General features: G+C 56.3%; 2 protein-coding genes across 3 annotated transcripts in view; one reads left to right on the forward strand and one right to left on the reverse strand.

Annotated features, from left to right (window-relative positions):
- Wrap73 (WD repeat containing, antisense to TP73) overlaps window positions 1-11200 on the forward strand; it is a 13438-nt gene extending 2238 nt beyond the window's left edge. Inside the window, exons 2-12 of one of the 2 annotated variants that reach the window (XM_005404146.2) lie at window positions 1871-2023; window positions 2233-2349; window positions 5312-5384; window positions 6568-6671; window positions 7229-7315; window positions 7633-7767; window positions 7844-7921; window positions 9183-9288; window positions 9981-10106; window positions 10449-10640; window positions 10879-11200. In XM_005404146.2, the coding sequence (XP_005404203.1) occupies window positions 1871-2023; window positions 2233-2349; window positions 5312-5384; window positions 6568-6671; window positions 7229-7315; window positions 7633-7767; window positions 7844-7921; window positions 9183-9288; window positions 9981-10106; window positions 10449-10640; window positions 10879-11018 (1311 nt within the window). In that variant the 3' untranslated portion in view covers window positions 11019-11200. The remainder of the gene's footprint in view (window positions 1-1870; window positions 2024-2232; window positions 2350-5311; window positions 5385-6567; window positions 6672-7228; window positions 7316-7632; window positions 7768-7843; window positions 7922-9182; window positions 9289-9980; window positions 10107-10448; window positions 10641-10878) is intronic. The other variant, XM_005404147.2, reaches the window with a different exon arrangement.
- A 1556-nt stretch (window positions 11201-12756) lies between these two features.
- Tprg1l (tumor protein p63 regulated 1-like) lies at window positions 12757-19075 on the reverse strand. The gene is made up of 5 exons (XM_005404149.2): window positions 18786-19075; window positions 18575-18666; window positions 18284-18460; window positions 14306-14459; window positions 12757-13115 (listed from the first exon to the last, which is right to left on the reverse strand). Exons 1-5 carry the CDS (start codon window positions 18987-18989, stop codon window positions 12921-12923), a joined length of 822 nt encoding a protein of 273 aa, XP_005404206.1. The 5' UTR covers window positions 18990-19075; the 3' UTR covers window positions 12757-12920.
- Between the last annotated feature and the right edge of the window lie 2761 nt (window positions 19076-21836).

Here is a 21836-nt window from a genome sequence, read left to right on the forward strand (position 1 = left end):
AGTTACAGCCTAAGGGTTGTCAAAAATAGTTTTGCTTTTTGATGCAAATCAATAAATTAATACTCTGCTTTGACTTTGGCAAGTACAAAAATGAAATGATCAGCCCTTAAAAGTCAGTTCTTGATACTTAGGCTGTGGCATAATACATGACCAACAGGTGGATACTCAGGTGTAGAAAGCTTTGCTTAGACATGGACACAGAGAAACTGTATCTCTAAGAAAATACATTCAGAACTTAACTGTTCTCTTATTTGGTTATAGGAATAAGTTAATGCAGAGAAGTGAGCAGTTATGAAACATCTTTACAATTGCACAATGTAAAGAGGGTCTGTTGACCTCTTTGTTTTTTGTTGTTGGTGGTGTGGTTTTGTTTTTTTGTTTTTGTTTTTCTTCTGGTACCAGGAATCGAACTCACAACCTTGTGCTTGCCAGGCAGGTGATTTGCTGCTGAGCTAAATTCCCAGCCCCTGTTTTTTTGGTTTTGGATGTTTTGTTTTGTTTTGTTTTTTCTTTTCATCTTTTTGAGGTAGGGTCTCACTGTGCAGTTCCGGCTGGCCTTGAACTCATTTTGTAGCTCAGGCTGCCTTGAATTCGCAGTGATCCTCCTGCCTCAGCCTCCCAAGTGCTGGGATTACAGGCTTGTACCACCACGCCCAGCTGGGTGTTTTGTTGAGATAGGGTCTCGCTATGTAGTTCAGGCTGGCCTTGAACTCAATATGTAGCCCAGGAAATGATCCTTCTGCCTCGATCTCCTAAGTGCTGGGATTACAAGTGTCCGCCACCATGCCTGGCTTCAGCCCTTGGTTCTTAACTCTTTTTAAACTTAAAGAAACAGTCTAAAAATGACTGAATTAGGAGAGGATCTAGTATTAGTCACAGAAGAGCTTTTTCCCAGTGCTGTTTTCTAATAAGCTTAGTTTTTAACATACCATTAAAAAAAAAAAAAAACAGTAGAAATGCTCTAAGTAGAGTTTTAAAGTACTCATACTTTATACTAGAGTATAACAATTCAGCTATATAAAAATTATTTCTTACAAATTTATGGAGGAGAACGTGACAATTCAATACATGTGATGGTGTAATGATCATACTGTTTCGGACCCGGTACTGAACCAAGTGGAAAAATGCTCTGCACCAAGGAGTTGGAAGGCAGTCAGCTTTCTTACACTGGCAGGCTGAAAGGGGATCACTGTAGAAGCATCAGCCCAGGGCTGACTTTGGGTTTGGTTTATATAGGTTTGCAAGCAGGAAGTACAAAGGCTTAAAAGCGTGGTGAATTTTCATTGGGTAGCATCAATCATCTCGGGTTGCTGGGCAGAAAGTCCTTGAAATAAGTTAGCAAAGGGTATGTTCAGGGGCTGGGAAGTACAGGCTGTGCGGCTGGGTGCGGTCACACTGAGCTGGGTCAGGCTGTCTCTGGTGTAGTCAGTCAAGACCGAGTGAGTCTAACAGACCAGCTGCATGTGGCGGGCTGCACGGTCTCATTTTGTCCTGATATGGTGTCAGACTACTAGTTGATTTATAAATTTTTTAGAATTGCCATTACAATATTGAGGTAGCAGGATATAAAATTATTTTGGATTTTTTTTTGGAACTGAGACTCGAACTCAGCATCTCCCATTTGCCAGGCAGGCTCTGTGCCGCAGAGCCATGTTTCCAGCCCAGGATATGAAATTGTAAACCTGGTTTGCGCACTTAATTTTATCTTGTATTAACTCGTTTTGGGAATGAGCTGTCTGGCACTGACCGACGTAAAGCTGTGTGGATTTGAAGAGGACAGAGGCGGTTGCTGGCCAGGGCTGCTGGCGCTCGGAAGCTTGCCTTCCTGCAGAGCGGGGTCCTCAGGGCTTTCTTTCCCACAACCCTGCAGGCTTCCTGTGTCCAGTACCGGCTGGTGGTCCGGGATGTGAGCACCCTGCAGATCCTGCAGCTGTATACCTGCCTGGACCAGGTCCAGCACATGGAGTGGTCAGCAGACTCCCTCTTCATCCTGTGCGCCATGTACAAGCGGGGACTGGTGCAGGTGAGTACGTGGCGCAGGCCGAGAGGCTCAGACCGAGGGGGAGGACGCTCCCGAGGGCCACCAGGAAGGACGGGCTTTCCGGGAGGGAGCCTGCGCTGTTCTGTCCTGGCCCAGTGCAGTCGGGGGCACTGTTTGTCTTCTAGCACCTTCAGTGCCTCGGAGAGGGCAGGCCATCTGCAATGGTGCACTTCTCTCTCTTGTGACTCGAGGTCTGGTCTCTGGAGCAGCCAGAGTGGCACTGCAAAATCGACGAGGGATCGGCAGGGCTGGTGGCCTCGTGTTGGAGCCCAGATGGGCGCCACATTCTGAACACAACCGAATTCCACGTAAGTGCGAGCCACCGGCCACCGCCCCGGCCAAACGTGTCCCGTCCTTGGCTCCTGAAAGAGCCCAGGAGCGGAAAGGCCAGGGTTGGAATAGTGTGTCTGCCACACATTAGAGCGCTGTGGCCAGGCGTGGTGGCCACATTTGAAGCCCAGTGCTCTGGGAGGCTGAGGCAGGAGCATTGCAAGTTTGAGCTCAGCCTGGGTAATTAGCAAGATCTTGTCTTAAAATAAAAAATTTTAAAAAGGCTTGGGAATGCTGCTCTTTGTGAAGGCCCTGAGTCCAGTCACCAGTGCCACACACGGCAACAGAAAAGGAGCTTGGCTAGAAGTCTGACTGCCCCAGCACTGTGTGCCTTTACGGTCACAGGATAATTTCCGGATTTCCGTTCTGTTGCCTGGTGGCGCATTTAAGTGTCAGAACCATGCTGATGAATTACTGAGGTTTTGTCAGATGCTTCAGTGTGCAGTAGGGCTGACCCCTTTCTGTTACCTGGAAGTCTGTCAGAGTTTTACTTCTGTTTTGCTTTGCTTTGTTTGAGATAGGGTGTGTAGTTCCTACTGCTCTGTGGTTCAGCCTGGCTTTGAACTCACTGTGTAGCCCAGGCTGGCCTCAAACACACAGCAATCCTCCTGCCTCGGCCTCCAAAATGCTGATATTACAGGTGTGCACTGCCATAGCCAGTATATATGTTTTTGAGGCCATGCTGTGAGTCTCAGACAGACTTAGAACTGTTTCTAAGCCATTTTTGTAGTGAGATTGATTCCACCGTTTTCTCTGTAATTGGACCTTTCGTTGTAAAGTATTTCTGTTTTCATTTTTATTTTAAAGCCTGTTTTATGGGATTTAATAAAGCAGCCCTGTCCTTGTGATTCATGTTTTCATGGTACATCTTTTTCATCTTTTCTGTATCTTTACATTTGAATGCCTGAGTTGTAAATAGCCCATAATCAGCTTAAACAGAACCAGGGGCCAGGTTGCGCCAGAGTGGCAAGCTCTCGCCTGGCTGGTATGCACTGAAGACACCCAGAGCCGCTTGGAGAGCGGGTGGGTTGCTCTGCGTGTGACCCCGCAGGGGGCGGGGACCGCACCGACGTAGTCTGTCCCTTCCTGCCTGCCCCCCTGCCGGCTCTGGCCAGCTGTCGCTCTGCGGCTTTACTTCACAGTCCACATCAGTGGCACTGCTGACATACAGAGCCCATCCAGGCCTCGATGGCCCTGTCCCCCCACCTCGTGTGGTCCCTGCCCTCGCGGAGCTGTTCTGTGCTGGCCAGTGTCGCTGGGAGGCTTGCCCTCTAGGGGAGCTTGCTTCTCCGGTTGTCACCGTAAGTTAGAGCTGACAAGTGAGTGTGTAACTGTTTTGGCGGGGGCAGGAGCAGGGATCCACCCTAGGGCCTGAGACCCGCGCGGCAGAGGCTGTGCCGCTGAGCTGCCTCCCCAGCGCTCGTTTCATTTTGAGGCTGGTTTTGAACCTGCAGTTCTCCTGGCTCGGCCTCCAGAATGCTGGAATTACAGGTGCTCACCGCCACGCCTGGCCGCCTGAGCTGTTTCTTTGTAAGGTTCTTTGTTTCTGGTGAAGGTGAAGGTAGAAGCGTGGCTAAGTATGTTCTCCATTTCGCCCTGTGTTTGTGAGAAGAAGCCCCCGGGGCTGCGAGAGACGGGGTGATGGCACCACAGCCTAGAACAGGGCTGTGCTCCGGGAAGTGGCGACTCCAGGTTCCCCTGCCCTGACGGGCGGCTGTGCCACGCTGCCCACCTCACATTCCCACAGCCTCACCGAGGGCACCTGAGCTGCCGCAAGGGCAGCTGGGTGCCCTGGAGTCTGGATCCTGGTCTGTTGGCAGGACGCCACCGTGGGCGCAGCACAGCAGGGGCTCTCAGGACGAGCCCTGGCTCTTGCTCCCCGTTCCCTGGTGGCAAGCAGGCTTCAAGATCAGCATTAGTGCAGCCGGCCCCGAGCCCTGCGCCAGGACCTGTGCGCCCCGTGCCCAGGCAGGCTCTCAGGCGGGGTCCTGCACGCCCCACTTCCGTGGTGTGGAGGGCCAGGGCTGCTTCACTCTTTACCTCCGAACTACAAGCAGGTGGCATGTCCAGGATTCCCTGGCGAAGAAACCCACACTGCACCACTTCAGCTGGGGTTCCCTTCCCTGAGGAGGCCGTGCCCACCCAGAGCGCCAGTCTGCGCCAGGCCCCCGATGGGCAGTGTGGGAGAACGTTTACCCGGACAGGTTGTCCACTGAGAGCAGGCAGCCCTGGGCCGGAGCCGGTTCTGGGCCTCCCTCCTCAGGATCTGCGTTCCGCGCTTCTCCTGGCCTCTGGGAGCAGCCTGGCCCAGCAGGTGCCAGCCTGGGCCCGAGCTGCTGCGCGCAGGGACGAGAGGAGGGAAGGCCCGCAGCAGCGGGGGCTTCCACTTGGTCTGCAGCAGCCGCCAGGCGCGGAGTCCTTGGTGTCACTGGTGTAAAGCCCTAGAACCAGGCTGAGGCTGCGGAGCAGCCTGTCTGCTTCAGAGAGGAGACAGCAGCATGGTTCTCCCGGGTGTCGATGTTCCCTTCCTTCCTTCTGTGCGCGCGCGCGCGCGCGCGCACACACACACACACACACACACACACACACATCATCTTTGGTATTTTTGAGACAGGGTCTTGCTATGTACCCCAGGCTGACCTTGAACTCATGGTGATCCTCCTGCCTCAGCCTCCTGAGCGCTGGGATGATAGGTATGCACCACCACGCCCGGCTGAAGATGTTTTATGATAACTTTGAAATAGCAAACTAAAATGTACTCATACTTGACTTTGGGTCACTCACATAGTATAAACTAAAGGCCAAGAAGAGACTAAGGAAGGTAAAATGGGTGTGTGACACCCTTGTCAGGGAGGGCACATCCTGGACGTGCTGGCAGTGTCCCGCTGGCAGTGGTCCCCTAAAGGTGCTGAATCCACGCTTTCTCCCTCTTCCCGACAGCTGCGGATAACTGTTTGGTCCCTGTGCACCAAGTCCGTGTCCTACATCAAGTATCCCAAAGCCTGTCAGCAGGGTGAGTCCACCGGGGTCTGCCTGTGCCTGGTCTGGTGTTTCTGAGCCTGTGTCGTGGAGTTACAGCAGGGTGGCTGCTCCACACTGCCCTGGCCTTCCACGACCTGCCAGGGTCTGCTGGTCCCGCCCCCTCTCCGAGCACATTCCATCCCTGTCCTGGGGACAGGCCCCTTACAGCCATCTCTGTCACAAGAGGGTGCCATGGAAGACGTCACACAGCAGTGTTCCCCGGAGCCCTCCACCTGTGGAACGGAGGTCGCCTCCCCTCTGATGCCTGAGTGCAGCGCTCCTTGACAGACTCGGCCCTGGCTCACGGGGCGTGCAAAGGATGAGCGACGGGTCCTCTCCTTACTCAGGGATCCCTGAGCCCTCGGAAGGAAGTGGACCGTGGGGGCAGTGTGTGCTGGGGACAGGCTGGCTGGGGTGGGCTGGTGCCAGGGCTCCTGTGGCATCCGTGATGACTCGGGTGACCAGGCACTGTGCCCGCAGCAGTAGTGGGGATGGCCCTGGCATACCGAGCAGTTGTGTGCCTCCGGTCTGTTTTACACCTTGCATACCAGCGATGCTGCAGAGGGGACACGCATTCCCCGAGTGGGAACAGGGTGTGGGGCTCTCCACCCTCAAAGCTCAGAGCCTAGCCTGGGGTTTCTGAAGCCAGCACAGCATTGTAAAGTACCACTTAATGTTTCCAGGCAGAGTTCAAAGTGAAAAAAGAAAGGTAGCCAACCCACCTTTGACTGCCCGAGTATGTTCCTGGATGTCCTGCTGTCCGTTTCCTGAAAGTGTGATGATTCATAAGGCACTGTGTTCTTTGAGTGACAGCTGGTGATGCATCAGGGGTCACGGATTGGTAGTATTTGCAGATTTCTTGCAGATCGGCGGTCTCTGTGCCTGTCCTTGTCACCTGCAGTGAGGGGACAGTCCACAGTTCCTTACAATTCCACTTACCAGCAGAGTGTCTCCCTCACCTAAAGAAAGGTAGCTCCAGGGATCGAACCTGGGGGCTCTTTCCCCAAGCTACCTCCACCCTTTTTACCGTGAGACAGGCTCATCTCAGCCTTGGGATCCTCCTGCCCTAGCCGGGCTGAGGTGTGCATGGCCACGCCTGGCTTCTCATGGTTCCTTAAAGTGACTGCTGCGTTTTATCTGGCCACGTCCCGACTTCAGCTGTACTTGCTGCGCAGGAATAACGTTCACGAGGGATGGCCGCTACATGGCCTTGGCCGAGCGGCGGGACTGCAAGGACTACGTGAGCATCTTCGTGTGCAGTGACTGGCAGCTCCTGCGGGTAGGGTGCCCCTCTCCGTTGTCCTGTGGGCTGGGAAGGAGGCGGCACAGATGCTGCTCGAGTCCCGGGGGTCTTTGGTGCACGGGGAGCGGTGCTGCGTGTCACTGAGGAGCGGACACTGCCCGGTGATGGAGACGCTGATGTGCTCAGAGCGTCCTGGCGCTGATGCTGGTCAGTCTAGGCCAGTGGTGGCGAACGTATGGCGTGCGTGCTGCAGCAGGCTGTTTATTATCACTGAAAGCTCTAAAAGGTTCGCCACCGCTGGTCTCGACTGATGTAACGGGCCAGGCACCGAGTGCGCTGTCTGGGCCCCATGGGCTGCAGGTAGGCAGGCGCGTCATCACGATGCCAGCACCAGGGGCCAGGCAGAGACGGCTGCTGGCACAGGCGCTGCGCGTAAGAGGCTGGGCACACTCCAGGGGGGAGAACGTGGATATTCTGTCCTTTTTTGCATAAGAAAATGAAGTGCCGAGTGTGCTCAGTAATTATAAACCATGATTTCTTTAAGCAGATACCTTGCAATCGCCATGTGCTTCTCTCTCCCCTCCCCTCTGAAGCACTTCGACACCGACACCCAGGACCTCGCAGGGATGGAGTGGGCCCCCAACGGCTGCGTGCTGGCGGTGTGGGACTCCTGCTTGGAGGTACGGGCGCAGGGTGCGTGCTCTTTGGAGCGCCCACCTGCATTAACCCGGGCTGTGTGAATGTGGCAAGAGGGTGGCTGTTCTCACTTCAGATCAGGATCAGAACCTGTTCCATGCTGGGGGTGGGACACAGGTCCTCGCGCTCGCTAGAGAAGCACCCGCTGCCCAGCCGCAGCCCCAGGTGGTGGCTGGGGCTTCCTGGCTCTCTGGTCTGCCTTCAGCTCTGGCTCCTAATCTCAGCTCCGAGGACGAGAGCCCCCTCTGCGCTGCGTCTGTGGCGTGCACTGGTGACCGTGCGCGTCCTGTCTCCTCTGCAGTATAAGATGCTGCTGTACTCCCTGGATGGCCGCCTGCTCTCCGTGTACTCTGCCTACGAGTGGTCCCTGGGCATCAAGTCCGTGGCTTGGAGCCCCAGCAGCCAGTTCCTGGCCGTTGGGAGCTATGACGGAAAGGTGGGTGACAGACCGGGGTGTGGGGACCCCACCGAGCCCCCTGAGCAGGCAGAAACCTCCACGGCTCCCTCCTCAGGTGCGGCTCCTGAACCACGTGACCTGGAAGATGACCACAGAGTTCGGGCACCCCGCGGCCGTTAGCAACCCCAAGACAGTGAGTCCAGAGCGTGCTCTGCTGCATCTCGGGTGGGCAGATGGGAGCTGACCCTGCACTCCATGCTGGCCTCGTGGTGTCACTCTCCCGGTGCCTGTGCCACCCCACCCTTTGCCCATGAGACATTAGGATATCTCGGTGCCACCTCCCCCTCTTCCTGTTTTTGGTTTTTTGAGATAGAGTCTTGTGACAGCTCTGTCTGGCCTTGGACTCACTGTGTAGCTCAGGATGGCCTCAAACTCACAGAGATCCTCCTACCTCAGCCTCCCAAGTGCTGGGGTACCAGGCCTGCACTATGTGCCCAGTTCATATATCTCATCATGTCCTTCGCAGGCTCTTCCCTTGTCCTCAGCCGCAGCCAGATGTCACACACTCTGTCCTGATGCACAGCCCTATGTAAAAAGCCAGGAGACCAGGCCCTGTCTCAAAACACTGAGCGTCTGCCCTGGGCTTCGGCCAGAGAAGCGGGGACGGGACGGCCAGGGAAGGGCTGGGGAGCCAGGTGTCTCCAGGCTCCAGCGAGGCGGCCCAGGCCAGGGAAGCACGGGTTCTGAGGCGCACATGGCCGCGCTGCAGCAGGGTTCACCCGCATGTGCCTGCTGGGTGTCAGGGACAGGATGGCAGGGCGGAGCGCCCATGGTCAGCTGGGCCGGGCTGCGCACACGGACCTCCAGAGCTGATGCTCCATGCAGACGGGGAGGAGGCATCACAGGCGCAGGTGTCGCGGGGCGGGGCCGACAGCATGGGCCTGGCATGGGCCTGGCTGTGGCTTCTGGGCTCTGCCTGCAGCCTCACACCTTCCGCATATGAGCCAGGCGGCTGGAGGAGAGAGCCCGGGCACAGGCGTCATGGCTGTGACAGACGCCTGACGCGCACCTGGAGGAGGGAGGGGCCGCTGGGCTCCCGTCCTTGGCCTCCTGCCTGTGGTGGGCGAGAGCAGGTGCCGGGGAGCAGAAGAGGAGGGCCGGCTGCCACTGGCCCCCGGGATGCTCCCCGGGACCTCCCTGTGCCCACGCTGCCCACACTTCCCCGTGGCTGGCCTCTGGCGTGGCACTGCTTGCTCATCCCTTGTCACAGCTGAGGCACAGACGGAGGCCCTGGCCATGCTCAGGAGCAGGGCAGCTCGCAGGGGACCGGGAGATCTGGGTTGTCCCTGCCCGTGTGGCCCAGTACTCCAGCGCTCGGGCTTCCTGGCCATGTCCTCTACCCCTTCGTCCCTGTCATGGGTCACAAGCCAGCAGGTGGCCGCCCTGTCTTTCAGGTTGTGTACAGGGAAGCGGAGAAGAGCCCGCCGCCGGGGCTGGGCCACCTGTCCTTCCCGCCGTCCCGAGCAGGCACCCGCCCCCTCGCCGCCTTAGAGAGCAAATGTAAGCTGCAGCCCCTGGAGTGCGATCCTGGCTTCTTCCCGTCTTTTCTTGTCCTTCTCCAGCCCCGGGCTGCAGTGGCCCAGTGAATTTCCGTTTTCCCCTGTGCATCCACTTGCGTTTCCTGGCTGCCTCGTGCCAGTGCGCCCCACCCGGCAGCCTGGAGGCGCTTGGCCGGGCCCCTGGCTGATTGCCCAGGCACGCTGAGCCGGCGTTGGCGCTGGCCTCTGGGGCGCATTTCTAAAGGAAGAGCCGAGTCCCAAAGTGAGCCACAGGGACCGAACTCAGAGCGAGGAGCTGGGTGCATCACAGTCTCCACGCCGTGGGGCAAGCAACCTGTGCCTGCTTCCCTGTCCCCGCGGGGCACAGGGCGGGCATCTGCCCCACAGGGGCATGGGGACCTCAGCAGGGATGTGGGGGGACAGCAGCCGCCCTTGTGGGTGGGAGGATGAGAGGGCGCCCGGCCCTGTGGAGTCGCCTGCTTGTCACTGCCTCGCCATCCTTGGCTCCACCCAAGAAAAGGAGACCTGAATGCGGAGGGGACAAGTGCTGGGGGGTCTGGGGGGCTGCCGAGGCTGGGTGCAGCCCCGCCTGCCTGTGCCCTCCCAGCCAGCCTGGCACCACGGGGCTGCTCCGCTGTAAGGGGCTGGGAAGCCTGAGCGCCGTCCCCGCCTGAGCCGCCACTGCTGTTCCAGATGAGATTGCCTCTGTGCCCGTCTCCCTGCAAACCCTGAAGCCCGCTGCTGACCGGGCCAACCCCAGGATGGGCGTAGGGATGCTGGCCTTCAGTCACGACAGCTACTTCCTGGCGACGAGGAATGGTCAGTACCAGGGCCGCTGGCGCTGCCCTCTCTCTGGGCCATGTGGGCCTTGTAGGGAGCCGGTGGAGGTGGCCCATGAGGCTGTGCTGCCACGGGAGCTCGGAGGAAGTCGGCTTCCTCCCTTCCGCTCCTCCCCCTTCCTCAGGAAGGAGCAGGGCCAGGCACAGATCTGCGCTGGGTCCTTTTTGTCTTACACTGTTCCACAGCCCTTTCCAAACATAGCAGCAGAGGAAGCGTGGTCCGGGTCCCGGGCCCCCCTACTGCTCCCTCCTGCGCGGCTCTCAGGGCTTGGGCTGGCCAGGCCGGCAGAGCAGCGGTGACGGGTCTCCCCCTCCCGCCTAGACAATGTCCCCAATGCGGTCTGGGTCTGGGACATTCAGAAGCTGAGGCTCTTCGTGGTCCTCGAGCAGCTGGCCCCCGTGCGTTCCTTCCAGTGGGACCCGCAGCAGCCGCGGCTGGCCATCTGCACGGCAGGCAGCAAGGTCTACCTGTGGTCACCGGCAGGCTGCATGTCAGTGCAGGTGCCTGGGGAAGGTGAGCACAACTGCCCGGTGGACGTGATGTCTCCAGGGGCCGAAACCCACATGAAACCATCAGGGAAGCCCGGGGCCCGCCTGGCAGCACGCCCTGCCCCCAACTTTGCGGGGTGACTGGGGGCTTTTGGCTTACCTGGCTGGACCCCTGGATCACCAGGTCCTCTGCTCACCTTGTCACAGGGGGCTGCCCTCCCAGGGTGGCCCCGTACCCTAACGCTCTGGCCACCTCTCTCCAGGTGACTTTCCTGTGCTTTCTCTTTGCTGGCATTCAAGTGGGGACTCCCTGGCCCTCCTCAGCAAGGATCACTTCTGCCTCTGTTTCCTGGAGCCCGCCGAGGGCAGGGCAGCCTTAGGACAGCAGGACAGTCGCACGTAGGATGGGGCGGGGAGGGACCGGGCACCACACCAGGCACAACCCCACCACAGAGAGGACGTCTGTACCCACCCTGGGGCAGGCTCAACGATTCTATTTTTCTATAGCAAGACAGTTTTGTAAATATGTATGGTAAAAAGCTGTAATTTTCATTACTTAAAATAAACTTTTGCTGATTCATAAAATGCTTTTTTTTTTTTTCCTGGTACCAAGAATCAAACTCAGGACCTTGTGCTTGCTAGGCAGGCGACTGTGTCACTGAGCTGCATCCCTGGCCCCCTAAGATGGTTTTCAGGTCTGAACTTACTGGCTGGCCTCAGGGACCCAAAATGACAGAAGCCACCTCCCCGCTGAGGGTTACCCTGTCATTGGACATTCATAAAAGGTGGCAGCTTTCCCTGGGGCATGCTGGTGTCACAGTCCAGGGTCACTTTGGGGTACAGGAAGGGAGCTCCAGGACCCTCAGGCAGACCCCAATGAAATGAAAAGTGCCATCCCAGCCCGGGGGGGGCGGGGTTCTGTAGGAGCGCCCACCTGGCTGTGTGGGGAAGCCACCAGCCGCAGGATGCCTGAAGGACAGGCAGGCTGGAGCAGCAGGGTGAAGCCAGGACCACACACTCCCGCCAGCTGTGTTCCTGGGACTGCAGACAAGGGAATGGCTGCAAAACTCCTTGGGCCGCAGGACGGCTGCTCCCACGGTCACCATGCCTTTCAGTGACAACTCCAGAAAAGGAACATTCTTTTGGTTCTAAACATCTTTACTATAAGACAGAGCACAGGCTGAAGCCGGGGTGCTTCAGGGGCAGCCTGCTGACGCGGGGAGGCTGAGGCGTCCTGGTCACATCCACGCTAGGCAGCTTAAAGCTACAACAATTGTAAATGAAGAGAAACCGACGAGCCACCATTTAAAGTCTACCGCAAGTGCTGCAGTCACACAAGCAGGCTGCGCACGGCAAGGGGGCATGCGGGAGCTCACGCAGCTAGATTCCTGGGGCTGTGGGGACCACAGCCGGGGCCAGTCACTTCAGGGGGTCTTGTGTGGCGCTTCTTTAAAGTGTATTCTTTAAAAAGCAAGCTACCCAATTCCCTTTTAAACAGGAATAGAATTATACAAACTTAGAGTACAGGCAACTGTCAAAATTGTGTGCAAAGAGTATCAGGGTGACTTCCTGAAGCTGGAAACTTGTGCGAATGCCTCTCTGCAAACCCTCTGGGCCTGGGAGTGACATCTAGATACTGACAACTTGGACTGATTCTACGAAAACAGGACTTGAGGTCAGACGTTTTTACAGGAGAGCTGTTCACGAAGGCTCACAAGGCAGACCGCATCTTGCCCCCGACCAGTCTGCTGGCTGCTCGTGTGTGCAGCTAAGAAAAACGGATTAAGTTTCAAAATATAGTTTGACACAGAATGTAAACATACGCACACGTGTGGTGTGGCAACACCAGGCTCCTGCCCGAATCCAGCTGTCCACGGAGCAGGCAGACGCGGTCTGCAGGCCCAGCATGCTGATGGGTGGGCAGGGACCAGGAGCCACACGGGTACAACAGAGGCAAACGGGGGGGGGGGGGGGGGGGGGTGGCACTGGCGGTAAAGTCTTCCTGCTTCTGTCTGTCGCCCGCGTCCTCAGGGGTGCAGATCCTATTTTTATTTTATTTTGGTCTTTTTTTTTTTTTTTTGAGACAGGGTCTCGCTATGCAGTTCAGGCTGGCTTTGAGCTCACTTTGTAGCCCAGGCTGGTCTTGAACTTGCAACAATCCTCCTGTCTCAGCCTCCCAAGTGCTGGGATTACAGGCGTGCGCCACCACGCCCGGCTAGGGGTCTAGATAGTAACACATGTGATTCACTCGGCTGCCCCAGCTCCCTGGCCCTGCCCCAAGGCCGAGTGTGCCGGGCACAGCCACCTAGAAACCTATTTTGCCCCGGGTCATGGAGTAGCCCAGCTTGGCCTCGTTGTTGATGAAGGACATCAGCCCCACGTAGGTCTCAATGAGGAGGGGGCGCTCCAAGACCAGCACACCAGTCGCCTGTCCTGGCAAAGGGTTTTCCTTCTGGGCTTTTTTGACGGCTTGGATCAACAGCGCCTTGAAGCTTTCCAGCTGGCAAGAGAGAACGTGGAGCTTTAGTCTGTGGGTAAGGAAAAGGCAATCCGCTACACAGGAAAAGCAGCACTCTGAGACGTTTAAATCCCTCCCAGGTCCACGTATGGCCGCATGTCACCTAACGACAGGGCCGTGCGCTGAGAGGCGTGTCACTGGGCGCTTCTGTCCTTGTGTGCACACCAGCGTACGCGTGCACACTCCCAGATGCTGGGCCCACCAGACACGCAGTGAGCGGCGAGGCTGCGGCCGGTGCGACGCGCTAACGACTCTGAGTGTCCCCAGGAGCCACGCAGTCTGCAGCCCCCACACGGGCTACGCGCTCCTGTGGTAGCAGAGGGGCACTGAGGAATGCGCTGTGTGACATCACGGTGCCTAGGACACCACGAGGTGACGGGAACTGCCAGGCTCTACTATCTGTGGCAGTGGTGGCGCGAGTGTACCGTGTTTGTAAGATAAAAGATGTTAACAGAGTTGTTTTTTCTAAACTAAAACCCCAACGCTCAGGCTTAACTGCAGTGTTGGCGCTTTGCGATAAGTAAGTGGGTTCTGGGTTGCAGTTTGGCGCCTGGTCTACGGGGTTCACCATCGCCGTCCTACGGGAACAGCGCACTGCACGAAAAGTCACCACGTGGCACGTGACCGCATCCTGCTGATCCCGAGGTCCTTCTGTCACGGACGCCTCTGCCACACTGTGGCGTCCCTGGGCACAGGTCCTTGAGGAGCTCTCTGGGTAGACGCACTGGCATCTCACCCCAGCACACACCTGTGACGAGGTCCGCCAGCACGCCAGAGCCCTTTCTGTCCACAGGACCACGTGTTTCTGCCACACTTGCCTGCCCACTCCCCACCTGAACCCCCAGGTTAGCAGACCCCCACCACGCTCTGGGCTGTGCTCCAAGCTGGCCTCAAAGCCAGGCCAATGTAGACCGGGCCCCTCAGCCCGGCCAGGGCCACTGCTGCCCCCTGCAGCCTGCCTGGGCTCTTCTCCCAGAGGTCCAAGCCCCAAAGACTGTTACAGAGCTCCACGGACCGGCAGCTGCTAGCCAGCGTTACAAGCTCACTTCTGCACTGTCACTCGTCCGCCTCGGGCTGCTCAGCCACACGTGGTTGCCCTTCTGGGCCGTGCACACCGGGACCCTCCATCCCCACTGGCACGCGATGGTGCCATACTGCCCAGGACGGCTTACGTGGCACAGAGTCGCTGTCTTCTCATCCACACCGGCCATCGGGTGCTCGATGAAAGTGGAGTAGGGCACGTTTGTGGACCAGGGATTCCATCTGTTTATGAAGGAGGGACGGCTCTGCTTGTCCCACTGGATGCGAATCCCACAGCCTTCTCGCCTGGTGAGTAAGAAAGCCTCGTGAACACGGCAGACACAGCAGGGAGGCTGGGGCTGTCCCAGCAGCTCCGTGTGCACAGCCAAGACCTGGGACCTTGGCCAGTGGGTAATGGCTTCTGCTTTCCGGGGTGACTATGGTCCCCACCAGTAACTGCTCTAAATACCATCCATCAATTTGAGGCAAGGAGTGGGGAATATAGCTCAGCGGCTTAAGTGCTTGCCCGGCAAGCCTGAGGTCTTGAGTTCAATTCCCGGTACAAAAAAAAAAACCAACCATTTGAGACAAGGTCTCACTTGTGGTCCAGGCTGGCTTGGAACTTACTATGGAGCCCAGGCTGGTCTTGAACTCCTAATTCTCCTGCCTCAGCCTTTACGAGTGCTGGGATCACTTCTAAGTACTTTTAAAAATGACAAATACATTGTCTTGGTTACCCTAAACTTCACCTTCACATCCCTATCAAAACTAATGAGACTATACTGCTGACAGTCTAGTCAGATGATTTACGTTTTCATCTTATTAACCATCCTATTAAATGCTGGTCAAAAAAAAAAAAAAATGCTGGTCAAAATGTACACTCGTGAGTGTGGTTTGATCCTGAATGTGTCCTGAACTCACATGCCGAAGGCCTGGTCCTGGCTGCTGGCACTAGTGACAGGTGCTGGCACCTGCAGGCAGGGCCTTATGGAGGGCAATTGGATCACGTGGGGTTCATCCTTCATGAGATGAGGGGACCTGAGTCCTCTCTCTCTCTTTGCTCGGCATACACCATGCCACAATGTTCTGCCTCCCTAAAGACCCAAAGCAACAAACCATGGACTTAAACCTCAAAACCATGAGTCCAAATACGCCTTCTCCTCCTCCTCCATTGATCTCAGGTATTTTATTGTAGGGATGGAAAGCAAACACACATTTTCTATCCAAACCTCTATATCAGACCTCTGAAATTTACCATGTGACTATTACGCATGTCTAAAATTCTCACGTTTCAAAAAATTCTTTTAAATCAAGATGATCAAACACCTGTGTGGTGGCAGTCTATAATCCCAGCACTCAGGAGGCTGTGGGAGGAGGATCGCTGCGAGTCTGACACCAGCCTGGGCTACAGTGAGCCACTGTCTCAAAAATAAAGAGGCTCTCTGCCTCATGCACTACGCCGTGAGATACTTCCTTGTATGCCCCTCCGCAGCGCCATCGTGCCTTGACCTGGCAGACTACGGGCTGAAACCACACACCGTGAGCCAGAAGAAACCTTTACACTGTGGGTGTCCTGCACCGTGTCTCACTGACGAGGAAGTAACCGAGGCAGATTTTGGTGATGGAGAAGTTGGGCCATTGCTATGGAGGAGTTTAGAAAGGTCTGGAGATGCTGGCTGGAGAAGCAGCCCGAGCATGCTGTAGGCTGCACTGGATGAGCACGTCTGACCTGAGCTCAGAAGACAGAATGCTGATAGAAAAGCAGACAGAAAACACCAGGCTCAGGAGTTCTCAGGTGGGAACAAGGGCTCCATGGGAAGCTGCACTTCAGACCATGTACGTAATGTACTGGTGAAAAATTCATCTACATTTTGTTCATGAGACTTCACAGGAGGCTAAGAGCAGCTGACAAATCTGGCAGAGGAAATATTGAAACTATGGCATGGAGATTGTTGGGGGTGTCTGATGAGATTTATGTTGAGAATCAAAGGGCTGGGGATTTAGCTCAGCAGCACAGCGTCTGCCTGGGAAGCGCGAGGTCGTGAGTTCAATTCCCAGTACCAGAAAGAAAGAAAAAAAAAAGAGAATCAAGAAAAAACAGAACAGTTGAATGATTTAGTTTTAGTGTGGCAAGAAAGGACACTCCAGTAAAGCTGGGGCCTATAAAGATGGAACTGACAGTTTGGGGGATAAAAACATTAGCACTAAAAAGAAGCCAAGCCAGATGTGGTGGCACATGCCTGTAATCCCAGCACTTGGGAGGATGAGGCAGGAGGATCCCTGCAAGTTCGAGACCAGCCTGCGCTACAAAGTGCGCTCAAGACCAGCCTGAACTGCATAGTGAGACGCTGTCTTAAAAAGACACAAAAAAAAAAAAGTAAAAAGAAGTTAAGTACTTTGGATTTGGAAATCACAAAAGATCCCTTGAGGAATGGGAGGAATTCTGAAAAACCCACCTTTTACAGAGTCAAAGGTGGAAAACTGAAAGGCTATGTTTGAGAAGAGAGCCCAGGACAGCAAGGTCCAGAAAGCAGCAGTCTAAGGGAATGGGATCCATCCCCTGGGATTCAGTGTGCTTTGCTCAGCCATCCAGGCTCTTGGAGGCCTCTGCAACCAGTCAGGATACAAAGGGGCCCAGCTACTGCTCCACGTGGCAGCAGACCCTGGCATCATTCACACTGCTCATTCATACATGCATGCAGAGTGCAAGGGTTGTGGGCCAGAGAGACTTCCACTCAGCTACCAGAAGGTCTGGGAGGCCAGGCAGTGTGCCCGAGAGGGCAGTGTGTGAAGCTGTGAGTGTGAAGCCAAAAGTACAGTGGAGATGCCAGCAAGGTGGAGAAGCCAGGAATGTGGGACATCTGAGGAAAGCTGCAGACAGCAAGAAAAACCAGCCCAAGAGAGAAGCTGTGGGGGCCACAAGCACCAGCAATGCCACAGAGGCGGGCTGTCCAAACTGTTCGGAGTTCACATCTTGCCACAGAATGCCTCGGTGCAAGACATGAAACTGCGGGGTTTAATGTTCGCCCCGCTTGATTTCAGTCTTGCTTTGGTCCTGTTCCTTTCTCTCCCCACCATTTCTCCCTTGTGCAATGGGAATATTTACTGTGTGCCTCTAAATGTCAGGAGTGTTTAACTCTTTTTTTAATTTTACAGGAGCGAACAGTAAAGAGTTTGCTTTAAAACTCAAAAGAGATTTTGGACTTGGAACCATAATGGTGGAACTGCCAGGACTTTGGCAATTCTTACAGATGGACCAAATGCATTTTGCATAAAGAGATGTCCATGTGTCTTTTGGGGTAAGGAACAGAATGAAATGGTTTTTATGCAGACACACCTTCCAAGCCTCATGCGATCCCTGGGGCTTTTAGGAAGTGGCTGGGTCATGACAGTGTGAGGGCCCTCAATGGACGGGGGCTCGGGTGAGTTCACAGCTAAAGATGATGGTTGGAAATGAGAACTGGTGGGAGGAGGTGGGTCTGGGGTGGGCCTGGAGGGGTGTACTTCCCTGGCTTCTCCTCTGACCCTTCTGCTTAGTGCAGCATGCAGGAAGAGGCATCTTCCTCTGCCACGCCCTGCTAGTTTGCTGTCCTGCTTTAGAGCCAACGGACTATGGACCGAAAGCCCTGTAAACTGGGAGCCAAAATAAACCTTTCCTCAAAAACCCACAAATCAATTTTTGAAAGCTGACCATTATTTTCAAATGTACCTGACCTTTAGTGATATCCACAAATTACACAAGTGCCCTACCGTTTTGTCTCAAGAATAAACCAGAAAAGACCGAAGGAGGCTGAGGCCTTGTGACCCTTTCTGGGCTGGAGATTTAACGCCCTTATCAGCGGAATATCCAGTTTGCCTCGAACACTCTGGCTCCACCTCAAGGTATCTGAAACCCACGTGAACCCTTCTGCCTGCTGCCTTCATAGCTGTCTTTTGTGCCAGATCAGTGAGTGCCATTCCCTGGCAGGCAGCCACTCCCTTCTATTTTAAGAAGTGATCACTTTCCTCATCTCTGAAGCTAAAGGTCCTTCACTTACCCATGGGGCAGGCTCAAGACCATCACCAGGGGACTGAGCTGAAAGGGCTGGAAAATAAGACCCGCCGGGACCGGATTTTCGGAACGCACGTACTTGTTGAGGGACTTCGGGGGAAACTGGAACTCTCCGTAGGAGATCGTGTCCACCGCGCTGAGCGCCACCCTGACCACCTGCTGGCACTGGAGGCTGATGAAGTCGTATTTGCAGATGAGCAGGGACTGGTCGGTCACCAACACCAGCCGCTCCTTCTCGTTGTTCCAGTGGTCCACCCTGCGAGGGCGGACACTCACTGCAGGCTACCGCGCGGCACCTCGGACCCGCCCTCAGGAAGGATAAGCGGCCGCCCGGGGTGTGCCCCTCGGAGTCCCCGGACGGCAGGCTTACTCGGTCAGCAGCCACACCCCCTGGATCTCGCCGTCCTCCACGGGCCGCACCACCGCGCGGATCTCCTCCACCGCCTGCTCGATGGTGCCGGGCTGGGGGTGGCCGGGGCTGAGGTCACTCTCGCGGGCCCCCAGTCCCGGCCAGTCCCATGCCCTCTCCACCCCGCCCCGGCCCGCCCGGCCCTGTGCGTCCAATTCGGCCCGATCCTCACCCGGAACACGAAGTACTCTTTGACGCGGGCGCGGCGCGTGGGGTCGTGGACGCTGAGCGGCCACAGCGTCTGGCGCAGCGGCGTGCCCGCCCCTCCTCCTGCCCGGCCGCCGGCCGCGCCGCACACCGCCACCTCCTCGCCGGCCGCCAGCAGCGCCGTAGGGCTCGTGCCCGCCGAGTCCACCGAGTCCCGCAGCTGCAGCATCGCCGAACCAGGCCCGGACCGACCCGGACGCAGCCGCCGTCGCGCCGCAGCCCCTTGCTCTCTGCCCGGCCCCGCCCTCCTGTGACCCGCCGCGATTGGATGAGCCCCTCCCGTCCCGCCCCCCAGGAACCCTCCCGCCTGTCCATCGCCCCTCAGGATTGGCTATTTCCCGACCGTCATCTATGATTGGTTCTGTCCGCTGCCTTTCACAATCGCTCCCGCCCCTTCGCCCTGACGGAAGCGCTCTCTGAGCAGCCCACTTCCTGTTTACGTGTTTAGAAAGGGGGCGGGGTCGAGTCGTTGCCAGGGAGATTCGGAGCAGCAAGGGAATGGGAAAGGTCACTGCGTGCCTGGACTGAGACCCCAGGGAGCAAGGACGCCAGAGAAGCAGCCACCGCTCTGCAGGTGGGTGTTGTCTTAGTTACTGTTGTCACTGCCGAGACAAAATATCCGACACCCACAAGTGAAGGGAGGAAAGGTTTACTTAGCTCACAGCTGGTAGAGAGTGGTTTCAGTCCATAGTCGCAGGCTCCAAGTCAGGGTGGCAGAGGAAAAAATCCAAGGCGGCAGAACGTAGCAAAACAAGCAAGGGGGCAAGACAAGCCTCTTTCTGTCTCTTACATTGTGTCCGGGCTGCCGGAGTTAGGGCAGTGCCCGTCCAGCCCTTGGACTGGTTTAGTAATCACCCAGCCTTAGTGCTAGCACCCTTTCTCCTAGCTCTGCACCACGAATGAATCAGACGGTCTAGGTCCAGCCACCTCTGAAGAAGACCCCCCTATGACTGCATGGGCTTGGGGGACATTTAGACTCAAACCATAACAGGGTCTTAGCGGGCTCAATTTCACAGTGCCCCTCCCGCCTTCTAAAGCCGGGAATGGCGCGTGTCGGTGTGCAGGGGTGCACACTCGAGTGTGCGTCCGAGTCTCGAGGGTGGCGAGGAGTGCAGCTCTGCCTCGCAGAGGGTCAAGGGGAATTCACAGCGGAGCCGCGGGCTGGTTTGGAGCTTGGATGGTCACTTTGGGCCCAGCACCGTGACAGATACAAGTCCTTGAGGGCCTCCCGGCCACCTTAGCAGCAGGCAGGAGGGGACACGGAGGCTTGGGGCTGGCCACCTGCGAGGGTCATCCTCCCAGGGCCGGCCCCCAGCCCTGCTCTCGTCCCTGGGGAAGCACTAGAGCACTCTCCATCCCTCCCAGGGAAGCCCTCTTCTCAGGGGCCACCCTGACCTGGCTCCGCCCTCCCTGTGGGCTTCAGCCCAAAGGCTCAGCCCTCAGGCACCGTGATACCCCAGCACCACCTGGCATAGCCCAGTGTTTACAGCCAAGGGTAGCATGTCAGTGACTGCCAACTGTCCTCACCCAGCTGGTCGCTGGTGACTTCTGCTGCCCTGTCTTACGCTCTTTGTTCCTGCACCCTGAAAACCTTCTTGCCTCCAACCCCCACCCAGAGCTCAGCACCCAGGAGACACTTCGCCAGGGTGCGCTGGATTACGTCCTCTGTCATCTAACCCACTGCGCACAGGGTCCTCCTGCTCCGTGGCAGCACACCCGATTTATCGGAACGGTTCGTGTCCTTGTGTTTGGCACTTTGGGGTTTATAACCAAGGTGGAGGATAGAGCAAGGACAAGTCAGTGACAGGCAGCCATGGGACAGGAATCAAGAAAGCAGACAGAGCAAGCGTGGCTATGCCCGAGTATCAGAAAACCAACAGGTAATGGTCACTCTGTCCCCCAAAGCCCCAGGCAGGTGTAACCCTAAAAGTACAGGACCAGGGCCTGCGTCCGGCCTCACATTACCACCCTCAATGCCCACCCCCAGGCTTTGGATGCCGTGGCACTTCCTCTGAAAGTGTTGTGTGGTCAAAACCTGCCCCTCCAGGGGTGGGTGGAATCAGGCACCAGCTGGGCTGCAGCTCCTGTCCACCTGCAGCTACAGGCCCTCCCGTAATCCCAGGGCCTTAAGTGACCCAGTGCCGTCCCTGCTGGGCCACGAGCTCTTCTCCCCAGTGGCTCCCGCCCTGTGGAGTGCACCTTCTCGCCTTTCACTTACTCTTGTTGCTTCTTTTTATGACTCTTGCCCTCATTACTCTTTCTGAGTGTCCTGCTCAATTCTTTGGGACGCCAAGAACCTGGAAACAGCTCCTTGAGGACGCCCTGCCCACTCAATTACATAACCATGTCCAGAGTTTTACACTTCACAGCAGCCCAGCGTTGTAAACACGCAGCTGCACACTGGGAGATGCAGGGTGGGAGAGTCAGAGTCCCTGCTAGTGCCTGTGGACCTGTAGCAGTGCCGGTGAGCAGAGCTCCTTGAGGTCTGTGGAGAACACGGGGCGGCCAGACCTGCACCTTGCACCTCCCAGAGCTGTGCCGTATGGAGAACCGCAGAAGAGCTCCTCGACAGCCACTCACTACTTGCCTTGGACATCAGTGCTGACAGAAACTGGAGACACTGACAGAGCCTTAAAACCCAAAGGATACAGCACTGGGTCACAAGGACCCACCCCGTGTTTTTCTACTATAAATTTGTACTTTGGCATAATGTGGTAGTAGCCATATGTGCATCTCGTAGCTGCACCTGAGGAATACAGGAAGCAATCTTCATGTTTATCCACTTGGTGTGATGAACGGCAAGGTGTGCACATGTGTGCAGAAGTGTCAAACTGGGGTTTTTGACCCACATAATGATCCATCTAACAAGTTTTGCATATGTTTACCTGAGCATTACAGAGGGTAAAATACACCCACACCACTCTTCTGTTTTATTCAGTTTTCCCTCACTATATCTCAGTTCACTTATTGCAGCTTCACTGTATAGTGGGTTTTTTTAAAAAATGTAACTCTGTGT

Source organism: Chinchilla lanigera, unplaced genomic scaffold (genome assembly GCF_000276665.1).
Source record: "Chinchilla lanigera isolate Chin_1 unplaced genomic scaffold, ChiLan1.0 scaffold00085, whole genome shotgun sequence".
Classification (NCBI taxonomy): domain Eukaryota; kingdom Metazoa; phylum Chordata; class Mammalia; order Rodentia; family Chinchillidae; genus Chinchilla; species Chinchilla lanigera.